This window comes from Thamnophis elegans, chromosome 4, assembly GCF_009769535.1.
Source record: "Thamnophis elegans isolate rThaEle1 chromosome 4, rThaEle1.pri, whole genome shotgun sequence".
NCBI lineage: Eukaryota > Metazoa > Chordata > Lepidosauria > Squamata > Colubridae > Thamnophis > Thamnophis elegans.
In genome coordinates, this window is record NC_045544.1 from 131,740,082 (window position 1) to 131,753,673 (window position 13,592).

At 41.6% G+C, this 13,592-nt stretch overlaps 1 protein-coding gene across 9 annotated transcripts in view; it reads left to right on the plus strand.

Moving 5' to 3' along the window:
• Positions 1-350: 350 nt before the first annotated feature.
• MSI2 (musashi RNA binding protein 2) overlaps positions 351-13,592 on the plus strand; it is a 663,532-nt gene continuing 650,290 nt past the window's right edge. For 2 of the 9 annotated variants that reach the window (XM_032215200.1, XM_032215201.1), the window contains exons 1-5: positions 351-534; positions 1,068-1,108; positions 1,700-1,781; positions 2,451-2,535; positions 6,518-6,559. In XM_032215200.1, the coding sequence (XP_032071091.1) occupies positions 473-534; positions 1,068-1,108; positions 1,700-1,781; positions 2,451-2,535; positions 6,518-6,559 (312 nt within the window). In that variant the 5' untranslated portion in view covers positions 351-472. The remainder of the gene's footprint in view (positions 535-1,067; positions 1,109-1,699; positions 1,782-2,450; positions 2,536-6,517; positions 6,560-13,592) is intronic. The other 7 variants (XM_032215197.1, XM_032215198.1, XM_032215203.1 and 4 more) reach the window with 5 other exon arrangements.

The window sequence follows — 13,592 nt, forward strand, 5'->3', positions numbered from 1 at the left end:
GGAGCGGGGCTGGCTGCGCGGAGCGACGATGGCTGGGAGCGAAAGGGAGCGAGGGGGGGAGGGAGAGAAGGAAGGCGCTTGAGCTGAGCTAAGCTAAGCTGATCCCACGTGTGAAAGGATCTGGCTGGTTCGCCGGCTTCTCTCTCTCTCTTTCTCTCTCTCTCCCTCTCTCTCCCCCCCCCCACAACCAGCCAGTAATATTCACCGGTAGCAGACAAGAAGAAAAAAAGAAGAGAGAGAGAGAGGGAGAGAGAGAGAGAGAAAAAGAAAGAAAGAAAGAAGGAAAGAGAAGAAAGCGGAGCGATCGGAGGGGGAAAGGGGGCCAAAAAGAAGGGGAGAAACCAAGCCGGGGGGAGGGTGGGGGGGTCCTGCCAGAGGAGGGGGGGCTCTTGTTTCTCTCTCTTTCTCCCTCTCTCTCTCCTTCTCTCCTTCTCCTCTCCGCGGGCTCCAGTCGTCCTTCTTGGCCGCAGTCATGGAGGCAGACGGGAGTCAAGCCATCTCGGGCAGCCCCAGCGACTCGCAGCACGACCCCGGGTAAGTTGTCCTCCTCCGGCCTTGCCACTTTGGCCGGGCGCGCGATGGGGGACCCCCTTCTCCGCTTGGGCAAAACTGGTGGGAGAAGCGCGGTAAAGGGTAGGAGGGAGGGAGGGAGAGGGGGGGCGGCGCGGCGCCGGCAAAAGGAAAAACCGAGCGGCGGTTCTTCTTCTTCTCCTCTCTTTCTTTCTTTCTTTCTTTTTTTTGCCGGCTCTTCTTCTTTTTCTTCCTCTCTTCTTTCCGCCGCTCGCTCTTTTCGGAGTTACTCACCTTGGGTCCGTTTGCCTGGGTTTTGCCTCCCCCCCCCTCACTTCTCTCCCGACCCCTCTCCGTCTCCCCTCCTCCTCCTCCTCCTCCTCCTCCTCCTCTACCTCTTCTTCATCCCCCCTCCCAAACCAGGCTTAGCTTCCCTCGCCCCCCCCCAAGCCTCCCCCCCCTTTCCACCTCTCCCTTCCTTTTAGCTTTTGTAAGTTACACGTCAAAATGGCCGATCTGACATCTCTGCTTAACTCTGTTCTGTTTTCTTCTTCCAGTAAAATGTTTATTGGCGGCCTGAGTTGGCAGACCTCCCCAGGTAAGCCGGGTGTGAGTGTGTGTGTGAGTGTGAGTGTGTGTGTGCTGGATGGGGGGCAGCCCCATCTCCCACTCCCTCTGGGTCTTGCCTAGCCCAGCCTCCTTTGATAGAGCCTTTGTTGTTATCCCAGGTCAGTTTCATTGGGTGCTTTCCTTCCCCCCCCCTTCCTTACCCCCCCAACTCTTTCCCACAAGTAAAAAAAAACAAAACCCTGCACCAGAGTAAGCTGGTGGGATTCTTTATGTGCTCCAAATAACACTTCTCTCTCCCCAAGTCCTCTATTCGACCTTAAATTTGTGTGTGCGCACTTTTGAGGGGTGGTAGGCTCGAGGGAGGGGAGGGGGGGCGGGAAGGGAATAAAAAAGATTTTTCTTTTGAAATGTTCAGGTCATCCATTTGTCCCCCCACCCACCCCTCTTTCTGCTCTGAGGGGGAGGAAAAAAAATCAAATGTTGCTCGCTTTCTTGAAGTGGCTGATTTTTTTTTTAAAATAATGCAGATATTTTTTAAACACTTGCTTCTGTTTTCTTCTCTCTCTCTTTCTCATCCCCGTTTTCCCCTCTCTGTGCTCCCTTTTTTTCTGTTCCGCAGATAATCTCAGAGATTATTTTAGCAAATTTGGAGACATTAGGGAATGTATGGTCATGCGGGACCCGACAACAAAACGCTCCAGGTAAAACCGTTTGTCCTCTTTTTAAAAAAAAAAATCAAAGTTTTCTTTCCTGTGATTTTTTTTTTTTAATATGGAAAGGCTTGCACGGTCTGTGTGCTTAGAACAAGTGTTAGCAGTTCTTTAAGGCACATTAAGCAGTTAAAAACCTTTGGCTTTTTGGCGGCTCAAAAACTTCGAAGCTGGGCTCCTTAGGTCTTTGCAACTCTGGTGTCTTAAATATAGACGTTGAAATCAGAAGGAAAATGTATGTTTTCTGCTGGTGGAAACCTGTTAAATTAAATAGGCTTTCAGAGAGTCTCATTTTCAGAAACTTGTTTCTAACTGTTTGGTCCGCTAACCAAAGTATTTTTTTTTTTAAAGAGAGAGAGAGCCAATCCCACAGCTTTCTACTTTTGGTTTAAACAAAGCATGAACTGAAGATGGCAAGATTTTCTATGCGTGCATTGAAAGGTGGAAAAGGAGTTAAATTTTGAAGCATGCATAAGTTTTTTAAAAAAATAATAATAATCCACCTTAACTCTAATCTATTTTCTGACAAGGACTGATGGTTTGACTCTGAACAATATGATATTCTAGGATGTGTCTTATTGAGTGTCTTAATGTATTTATTGTCTTTTCTTAGTATTTTCTGTGCCTTTTCCCCATCAGCTCTTCTTTGTCCTATTTCAGGGGGTTTGGTTTCGTTACATTTGCTGATCCTGCAAGTGTTGATAAAGTATTAGCTCAAGCTCATCATGAATTAGATTCCAAGACGGTATGTTACACAATGTGATATTGGTGTGTGTGTCTGTGTGTGTTTAATGTCTCCATTATTTCCTGCAATATTATGAATGTGACAGGCTTATTTAAAGAGACAGCGTCCTTTTTGGCTGGGTCTGTTCGAAGGGGTATTGTGATAGGTTATTAATGCTGTAATAATTGTGCAAAGAAACGCTGGGCTACTTTGCAAGATCTGGAAGCTCATGTTCCCATTATATATTGTAAAGAAAAGAAATCATCCTTGCTGAAAATATTAACTAGTTGGCCAGGCAGTTCGGTTTGATTCTATTTATTTATTTGTCCTTCTGCTTCAACTATTTAGTTTGCAAAAAACATGCACTCTATCCAGATTCCGTGAGTGGAAGGGAATACAGTAATTGGAGAAGCTTCTTTTGATAGATTAGAAAGATGCTGCTTTATTTTTTTAAAGAGCAGGGCAATTTTCGGTCACAGAAACTTTGAGAGTATTATTTTCCTTAGTCTTCCTTTCTGGAATACCAAGGAAGTTATTTTTTTTTTCCCCTAGCCTAACAGAAAAGGGCATTTTGAGAGGTTGCAACAAGTGAGAAGTGCTACCTTTCAAAGGAAAATTGCAACACTGTCATTAGATCAAGGTTTCTGTTCCTTTCCAAATCATATCCCAAGTTTTTCTATTGCAAAACCACTATTTTGGTTTAAGGGGGCATTAATCATCTGGTGCTCCCACCTTCCTGCCACTAAATTTCCATTTCTGCATGATATCCTAACTCTTCTGTAGCATCAGAAAGGAAGTTTGTATTTGGCCAATTTAATTAGTTGGGACTTTAATTCCGTAACTTAAAAGAGACAGCAATAAAAGTAATCTGTCTCTTAAACTGTGAGCAGAAGCTCGTTTTTATTTAGTTTCAGGATGGTTATGGTTTCCTCATTACCACACTTTGATTTGCAGGGAAGTGTGAAAAATTATCCTTTAAACCAAGAAATTATGGTGTTAAGGTTACCCAGCCTTGCTTTATATGAATCTCTTTTAAAATAAATGAGATGATTATGTCTCAAAGCGTCCTTAAGTGAAGCTTTGCTTTATTGTCCTCCCTTCAAATTCTAATAACTTTGGGTATGTGTCCTGTTGGGCTTGTCTGAGCATGTGACTCATGTTTTAAACATTCCCCAATTATTTCGGGGAGGGGGGGGAGAGAAAGCCTCCATCTAATCCAGGAATGATCCTGAGAAATCAACTTTAAAATAGTTTAATACAAATATAGATAGGTAACTTATTAAATGTACTGCTCCAAGAAAATATACTTATTGGAAGATATTTATGGCTGTTTGTTTTTGGGCACTGCCAGTGGGTGTGGGTGGGTGGGGGGAGAACTTAGAGATGAAACCAAAGGATGAAGCTTGTTTCTAATGTATTTATACTATGCTATAAAATGAACAACAGAGCAGAAGATGCCCCCAGGAGAGGTTAGCAAGCTGTGCGAGCAAACCCTGGTTTGTACATCCCAAGTTGGCTACCCTGGTCACTTTTGGGAGTTGAAAGTGGGAAGCTTGGGAATCCTTATAGGAAACTTCCTATCCTACTATGATGCCAGCCAGATGAAATGGCATTGCTTTGATTTTGGATGTGGGACCAAACGCCTCTGAGTGGTTTGTCCCCAAATGGATTTCTCATCACTGTTTAAAAACAACAACAACAGCCAAAACATAAAGATAACTTTTTTTGTTGCCTTGTTATAGCTCTGATAGTTTCTTGTCCTTTAGTATTGCTAGCATTTGACTCTGTTCCAACGCTGAGCACAGGAAACGACTTGGTTTGCTATTGACACGGAAGTTGCCTGCTCTTGTTTACGGTTACATTAGACGCTTGGTTTAGGTAATGGCCATCAGTATCTTATTATTAGTTATTTCCTAGAGGATTTGTAGATACAGTAAGTAGCATTGTACCTAACTAACTAATTTTATTTTTAGTAGCCTCTTTTTTTTTCTGTTGGCTGTTCTTTAAATAGCTTACAGGGATGCACAACAGGTATAGAAACGCTGAATGGGTTCGCCGGGCTTGCAAGGTGGGGAGTTCCTTCCAGTTTTGAAAAGGTGCCCATTTGTCAGATAATACCCATTCTTCCTGGGGTAAATTTCTGGAAAATTGCTGCGTTCATCTTGTGTCTCTTTTTCTTTTTTAAAGTAACAGCTAAAACTTTTAAGGGGGAGTTAATATGGCAGCTGTATGATGATTATTTGCCACCCCTCAGCCTCATTTCTAATATTTTGGACAGTGGGAAATCTACACCTGTTGTATTTCTCTGGTAGCCAAATATCCTAGCTGGTGTTGAGAATATATGTAGATGGATATTAATCTCTAGGAAAGGGGGTAGCTTTCTAGACAAAAGTTTTGTGAGTTTTCTGTGTATGCTTGATGAGCTGTTAACAGTAGCATGTAATCAATCACTTCTCAGGTACGTAGCTTTTCTTTCTAAAAACTTCATTACAAGCGAAATGGCCTTCCTGATGTGCAGGCTAAGATTTATTTGTGGGTGAAATGATAGCTCTTTGAATATAGCATCTCCTATGCAAGTAACAAAGGTTTTCTTTTACCTGCACTTAAAGGCACTTAAAAAAAACAACCCAACCCTTTGTAGCAAAAGTTTGGTTAAGACACTTTTTCCAGACAAAAACAAAAGTTTAGAAGTTGGCAGTTAACAGCCGGCAAAAGGGTTGTTAATTTCCACCCCCCCCCCCCCAAACTGCAACTTAGGGTCAAACTTATGGACTTGCTCAATTATTAGAGATATATAGGATTGTCTCGGAAACAACTTTTAAAATTCCCTTTTATTTTGGCTGGAACAGCTCTATCCTTTTCATTGACGAAGATGCTGATACTATGAAAAGTAAAATTCCTATCTAAAATATTAACATGCTTATAGGGTATAAAGTTAATTCTATGAATTTATGGAGGGCTGAGAGAATTCCTACTTCTGCTTAACCCAATTTTACCCCCCTTTCTGCAAATTGCTACTTAAGAGAATCTAATGAAATTATTTGCACTTTTCCTTTCAATATATTTTAGCCAGCATTTGGAACCAAATAGCATTAAGACTGAGAATTTGAGGTGAAGCAGATTTATAATTCACAGGGCTTCCTATTTGTTAAGAGGGTTTTTGATTGAGAAGATTTGGAGTTCTATTAACCTTTTTCAATGTATTATTGGCAAGTCATTTTTTTTTTGGTAAAGTGGTAGCTATACATTTGTAGTTTTAGAATGATAGGATTTTATTTTTAGGTTTCTTTGGATTGGACGTTAGCTTAGAAAAAAATTCTCTCCTTAAATTCCTTTAGTCTATTAAAAAAAAACAAAAAAAAAAACTCATTTGCCTTCAGGTGAATTTTTTTTAAAGAAAGGAAATAAATCTATTTACATGCGGTCAAATCTAAACATGCAAACTTCGTGTCTCGAGATCATGTCTTGTCTCTCCATTACAGCTTAACTATGAAATGCAAAAATCAGATCCAATCATTCACCCCCTTTTTTTTTGGGCAGCATAAAAAACTTCCCTAAAAGTGGCAGTTGCTATTTAAAATAGGTCTCTTAAACTGTGGAGACGTTAACAGCAGATAAGAAAATAAACACACATGGACTGAATGACCCCCCCTTCCAAAATGTTCATATTTTTAAAATACCTGTAATAATACAGATTGTGTCGGACATTCAGGATCTCATTAGCCCCAGTTTGAAGAAGGAAAGAGGAAGGAGACTTTTTAAAGTTCCCAACAGTTAAGTCATTGAACATGCTGCTTTCCTTTCTCTTCTGCGTGTTACGATTTTCCCCGCTACTTTAATCCTGAAAGAAATCTCCTACCTGAGAAATGAAGGATTAACGATTGGGTGCAATCTTTCAGTTGTAGGATTTTTATTTTTGCCTTTCTGAAGAAAACATGCAAATGATCTTGTTTTCCATTTCTCCCCATCCCCCTCTCCATCCCCCCCCCCACCCATCCCGCAGATTGACCCCAAAGTTGCATTTCCCCGAAGAGCTCAACCTAAGGTAAGAAAGAATAATCAATAATGAATTTTAAGGCATGCTGTGAGTTGCATTAGTTGCCTGGTTAGAGCAGATGGGGGGTTGCGGGGCGGGGCGGGGGAGGCAAGGTTGAAGGGGAGATTGTGGTGGGGAGGGAGGAGAGAAAGAGAGCTGAAATGGGAGGGGATTTTCTTCTTCTTCCTTAAAGGTTGACATGACATGCCTTGTGTATCTTAAGACCGGTGACAAACGCCAGAGAGTTGTGAACAAAGTATTATTCCAGGTGTAATCAACTCCTTATGGGCCATGTGTTGTTTGGCATCGGCTGGTTTAAAAAACAACAAGTCTTTTCGGAGTGGTGGGTGTTTCCTCCTCCGAGAGTAGTAACAGAATATTGTTAACGCTGAGCAGCTGCGGTGTATTGACAAAGCTATAAGGGTTTGAAGTTGAGCGTCCTGTGCTTTTCTTTCTGTCCTTTTTGGGTGGGTGGGGGAGAGTGATGAATGTAGAAATCGTGTTTGTTGTTCTTGGTGCAAAAGAGAAATGGCTGCTCATCCTTTCTCTTGTCCCGTTTTTTTCCCCCCTTCCTTGGGCATAACTTGTGAATAGGGCTAGTTCATTAATTCACTCGCTTTTTGGTTGGGGAGAGGAGGGTCCGAAGCTTTTGAGAGAGGGAGAAATAAAAAGGGGGAAGAAAGAAGCTTTGAAAACAAAAGGTCTTAAATTTGATTGGATGAGTGACCTATTTTCTCCTCCCCAACCCTTAGAGCTGCCTTGTGTTATGCTTTGGGTTGCTCCGCAAGAACATTTCGGTCATATTCAAAACAGCTTTTGTCCAACGGCTACCTCCGGATGGGGAGGTGGCTGCAAAGCCAACTTCCAGAGTTGGCTATCTCTCTGAGTTAGGTAGCTGCTGGGTTTATTTCGCCCCCTCCCTCCCCTTCCTTAAATCACAATGTTGTTTTAACATGGAGCAACTGTTTTTTTGGATCCGTGGGGTGTTTTTTTTTTGTAAAATACAAACAGATACTGTCCTTCTGGAACCACAAGTGTTCAACCGCACACAAGTTTGGAGACTTCTTGCAGTTGGGACTGATTAGTTGTGTTCACTTGGGCCCAAACTCCCATTTAAGTCAATCTGTTTTCATGGAGGAAGTAAGCATCAAGAACTAATTGATCTGTAGAAGTGGCCATGGGATAGTTTTTCAGTGTCCTGTTGGCTTAGGAAGAAGAGCAGAAGGAAAGTGGGAATAAGGAAACAGAGAGGGAGGAGGGAGAGAACAAAACTAGCAGATAGTTGGACTGTCCCTTTTCAAGGCTGTTTGCAATCACCCAGTGTTCCTTTCTTAGAATTTTTGTCTACAACCATGAATGAATTTGGAGGGTTTGTCGGAGTGAAGCATTTGCAGGACTGCTGGAGTTCTCTTTGACTTTGTTTTCCTCTTCTTCCCAGCTTTCCACACAAACGTTGCCGACCTTTTGAATCTGCAGGGTTCCCATGCTAATTTATACTGACTTTTTTTTTTCTTTCCATGGAGTTATTTATGGTTGTGTTCTGCCTGTCGGGTAAGAGGAAGGAGTATAATAGTACAAGTACAGATTGCCCTGGTGTCAAAATAGGATGGAAAGGGATTGCTCTCCTGCAGAACGTTTCTCAAAAAGTGGGAACCCAGTGTAAAAGTTGGATTTGGAAAGGAATAAGATAGAGGTTTTTGAACTCATAACACATCTACTTCTAAATGTGGGATTTTAAAAGGAAAAAAAATGCTGCCATTTCCTCTACTTTTTATTGAGGGGGAAGAAGCTGGTATGATTCATGTATTCAAAGTGTTTCCTAAGAAAATCATCATCGTAGGCAGAGAGACATACAATAAACCCCAAGGTAATATCACAGTAAAACAATTTAGGTATTAAAAACAGAGTTTACAAAACATACCACACAACACTTTGAAATGCAGAGAATGACATCTAAAGTGGTGCCATGTAGATAACAGCAATGGACCTAGCTGATCTCCAGTAGAGAAAGCATTAGTAACAAGGCTGCAGACAATTCCAAATATTAAAATTCAGTTTCTTGCCCTAGATCTATTCCTGTAAGAGATCATAATTTTGTGCACGTTTTTAAAAATGGAGCTATTTATTAGAGAAAATAGTGACTAAGAGGAGGAGTTGTGCTCGTATCACCAATGCATTTTTTGAATTTAAAAAAATATTCTGGTTTTTTTCCCCAAATACATCCTTTGCTGCTGTCACCCTCACTAGAATGGAAAAAAAACCCTGTTAAAATGATAAATGTACATCTCTAAACCATAGAGTAATGTCAGCTATAGAACTGCAACGGAACAATTCTACTTTCTTTGGAATTAATAATAACGAAGCTGCAATAACAGTGGTTTAGTTAAAAGAGTCTTGTCCATCAGCCATTCTGCAAAATAAATTGCTTAGGGGGAATATAGCTAATAAACAGTGACATTTATTTCAGTGGAAACAGAATAATTCAGAATGTATGCCTACCTTTTCTGGGGAAATTTGATGAGGTCGTTAATCCATCAAACCAAACCATTTTTGAAACATGTACTGGAAGGAGACAACAAACAGTGAAGGTCTCACACTAAATCATTATGTGGTTTGTAAGATTTTGGCTTAGTGTATAGGAACTCAGCTGTTGGCTAACCAACATTTAAATCCCAAACTTTGATTAATGCTTCCAGCAGAAGAAAGTATGGAGAATCCATATGTGCCATAAGGTTCAACTCCCTAAGTGATGTCATAATCCAACCCAGATAAATGGTGGCCTGATGTTTGCTAGAAACATCCAGCGCAATCAAATCCATTTCCTGGACATGGATTTCCTTTGTATGGAACCATAAAAAGACCTCCTTTTGTCTTGAACTTTCATAATAATTTAGTGCATTTGTTGGTCTTCTTCCTGTGGTGTCGGGAATCTTTACAGCAGTGTTTTTTAATCTTGGCAACTTTAAGAGGCAGGCTGGGGAATTCTGGGAGTTGAAGTTCATATAGTTTAAAGTTGCCACATTTGAAAAATCACTGCTTTAGAGCAAGGATGTCAAACTCGTGGGCCGCGGGCCAGATGCATCACACAACGGCCACCCTCACCCCTGTTTTAGCGAAGGGGAAAAAAGTTGTGATACATCACGTGGTGACATGTCACGAGTTTGACACCCCTGCTTCAACGTAAAGCAACGTGTGTGGCTTGTTAAATTTTGAAAAGGTGTCAATCCAAAGTGCCTGCAAGTCTTACTCTACCCCACTTTTTCTGTTTATGGGAGAAGGGATTATATCATTCTATTAAGTCCATAATTGTGGTTTGGCATAAATTGAATTAATGTGTTTGGAAAGCTTTAAGGTACGTCAGTGCTTCAGGGTTCTTGTGCTACTTATTCATTCCATGCGATATTGATTTTTACAGGTTTTGTGAAGTTAGACAAGAGGCACACGCAGGACAAAATGAAATGAAAATGGCACAAAGTTGTAAGGATTCTCCTGATTGGATAGGAAAAGATGCTTGAAAGCTGCGAACATGGAAAAGATTAGGCATTTCTGCATTGCGCCCATTGATTTAGTGTGTAAACTGGATTGAAACATTTTGTTCCTAAACGGAAATTTAAGAGAATATATAATGCTTGATGACTGAATAGTTGTTTTTTTCCAGATTATCTTCTGGGTTTGTCAGAACAGTCATATCTAATCCAAGTCTTCCAATTTTAGAAACTATTCCAATAAAAATACCATTTGCTGTTCCTCCCCCTTTCTCTCCAGTGATAAAGTAGGTAGTACATTGATAAAGTACTTTCAATGTAATGGGACAAAAAAAGTGTTCAGCTTTTGGGCGTTATGAAAATTCTGACACAAACTGAAAGGTTTGATTCAAATACAGAACTTGGCGCTGCCAAAATATATCTTTTACGAAAGCATTTCACCGTGGTGATTTTATCCCTTCTTTGTCTTCGTTGGAAAATTGTCAGTGTTAATCTCATTTCGAAAGATACTTGCAGTGTTCCTAATGTAACGACTTCAATTTTTTGTGCCATGATTTCTGTCTACTTAGTACAAACTATCATTTTAGGCTTTGATCCCAAGGTCTGGCGTTTTCATAACGTATGATCTAAATCCGCCTTGTATAGTTCTCCCTCCCCCCCCCCTTTTTTGTGCTTACCTCCCTACTTGCATTAATATCAAAAAGCCCCGATGAAAATATTAAAGTATTTGTCAGGTTTTGTGAATGCAGCCTTATGTTTCCTACATAGACAAACCATATTTTTATCCTGCACTTACCTTTTGAAAGTCTCTCTCTGCGTCTGTTTTGCTTTAGCAAAGTTTGTGTTTTAATAAGCACTTGTTATGAAAATGATATGTAAAAAGATTCTGAAGGGAAATGGATTGCCTTTAACAAGAGCAGAATGGATTTATTGCCACGATTTTTCCTAACTATGAATAAATGCACAGGCTTTTAAGATCAGTCGCCTAAAGAAAGCTTTGGCTCTGAAAAGTTAATTTGTCCTAGTTTAAATAGTCCGTGTTTGCTTTTAGAACGCAAAAGTTCACCTGAATTGGTGGATGATTGGATTTACGGAAATGTTATCGTTGGTGAAATAGGGCTGCAGGTGTGAGCAAACTCTGTAGGCCTTGACCCCCGCAGATTTGCAACCTTAGCTTTCTTCTTTGGGGAATGATAGTGATCTTTAGCGCAAGGTTGTGCATATTTGCACTATAACTGTTGGTGATACAAAATGAGCAGTGGAGATATTTACTGGTTTGAGGGTTATTACCTCCCTATCTTTGCATAGGCATTTTTAAATGACCAAAGCACTGTGTGATACAGTTTCTCTGCAGTTTATGATTTATCATCAGGATAAGGATGCCATGAAAAACTGCTTCCCGTAGACGGTATGGATACAACTTACAGAGAAGTGGGGAGCAGTTCAAGGGGTCAGTGTAGCCTTGCAAATTATTCCGTAAAATAATTTCCTTGTCCATGTATACAGTTCAGGTGTTTTAATTGGGACTCAGACCTGATCTCATAAAGTGCATTTTGGACTGTCTTTGGCGGTTATCTGGGCAAGGGTTTAATCTTGAAAGCATTTTAAAAGCCGAGCACCAGAATACCTTTTGCCTTCCTCTGTATGGATTTGTTCAAGCTTTATGTTTCTTAACTGCCTTTGTTGTGTGATTTATAATGACCTCAACGTGTTGGTAGGTACATGTGACTTTTTGAATTTGGAGGGGACAAAGCTGCAAAGTCCTTCTCTAACAGAACTTAGCGAATTCAACCACGGTGCCCTCAAGCCTAGAGGTGTAACTTATTACAAGGCAGTGCAAACTAAGATCTGATTTAATTGTGGCTGAAGGTGGTGATCTGATTAATGGTCTCGTAGTTGATTTATGTTGATCTCATCCAATAGTACCAGAGGTGGGTTGCTGCCGGTTCGGCCCGGATCGGGTGAACAGGTAGTAGCGGCAGTGGGAGGCTCTGCCCACCCACCCACCCAGATGCTTCTGTGCATGTGCAGAAGCGTCGCACGCACGCAGGAGCGCGCCTGAACTGGTAGTAAGAAAATTAGCAACGCACCACTGAATATTACCTGTTTAGGGTGGCTGCTGATCATGAAATTCCTTGGCAAATATGATAGCCTACGTCTTGTGTTAGGTAACAGGTAGCTGTGCACCAATTTTGCCCTTTCCTGGACCAACAATCCCTACTCACCATCACTTATTGCATAGTTGCCTCCTGTTTTGAATATTGCAATATGCTCTACGTGGGGCTGCCTTTGAAAACTCTCCGGAAGCGCCAATTCGTTCAAAATACAGCAACCCGCATGATTTTGTACAGGCTCAGATGTGCACATATGTTACCTCTCCTCCGGGAGCTGCATTGACTGCCAATTTGCTTCTGGGTACAATTCAAAGGGATGCGGTGGCTCAGTGGCTAAGACGCTGAGCTTGTCGATCAGAAAGGTCGGCAGTTCGGCGGTTCAAATCCCTAGCGCCGCATAACGGAATGAGCTCCCGTTACTTGTCCCAGCTTCTGCCAGCCTAGCAGTTTGAAAGCACATAAAAAATATAAGTAGAAAAATAGGAACCACCTTTGGTGGGAAGGTAACAGCATTCTGTGCTCCTTCGGCGTTCAGTCATGCCAGCCATATGACCATGGAGACGTCTTTGGACAGCACTGCTCTTCGGCTTTAAAATGAAGATGAGCACTGCCCCCTAGAGTCAGGAACAATTAGCACATATGTGCGAGAGGAACCTTTACCTTTACAAGTCAAGATGCTGGTCATCACCTATAAAACCCTACACGATTTGGGACCAGGTTATCTGAAAGACTATGTCTGCCTGCTTACATCCATCTGACCCATCAGAGCAGGAAGGCAGGGAATGTTGAAGGACCCGTCTCCTAGACAGGTAAATCTGGCTGGACCCAGAAGCAGGGCCTTCTCAGTGGTGGCTCCCTCCCTTTGGAACATCATCTCTGCAGAGATTAGACTGGACCCCCGGTTGATACTCATTCACAAGGTCCCGAAGACCTGGGCCGGGGGAACCCAGAGTGGGATGGAGCCTGTTGCCAGGGTGAGGTTATTGTTTTTATATTTCATTTCTATTTTTTGTAAGCCCCCTAGAGTCACTGAGAGAGAATGGGCAGCCATATGAATTTTCTAAATCAATAAATAAGGATAGGCTGTGTATATTACCACTTTGATGTACCGCTGACCAGATGGCTTTGGGGAGCAGCGATGAATTATGGGGGCTTCAATTACCCCCCTGTTGTCTTGGGATTTCACAGCCTTGATGTGATAACCATGAGGATGTTCCATTTATCAGACCATACATTGTCCCTTTCCTTCTGGGCAGGAGAACAATGATCTGAAGATAGGAAGAACACTACTAATCCCTTTGTCATGGTCAAGGATTAAACAATTCAGCATTAAACGTTCTCCCATCCCTCTGGGTTGCGGTTGATTTAATCCCTGAAAATGCATGGAATCCAATAGATTCCTGAATGCTTGAAAGGGGGGGGGGAGCTAGTGATCCTGTTGGA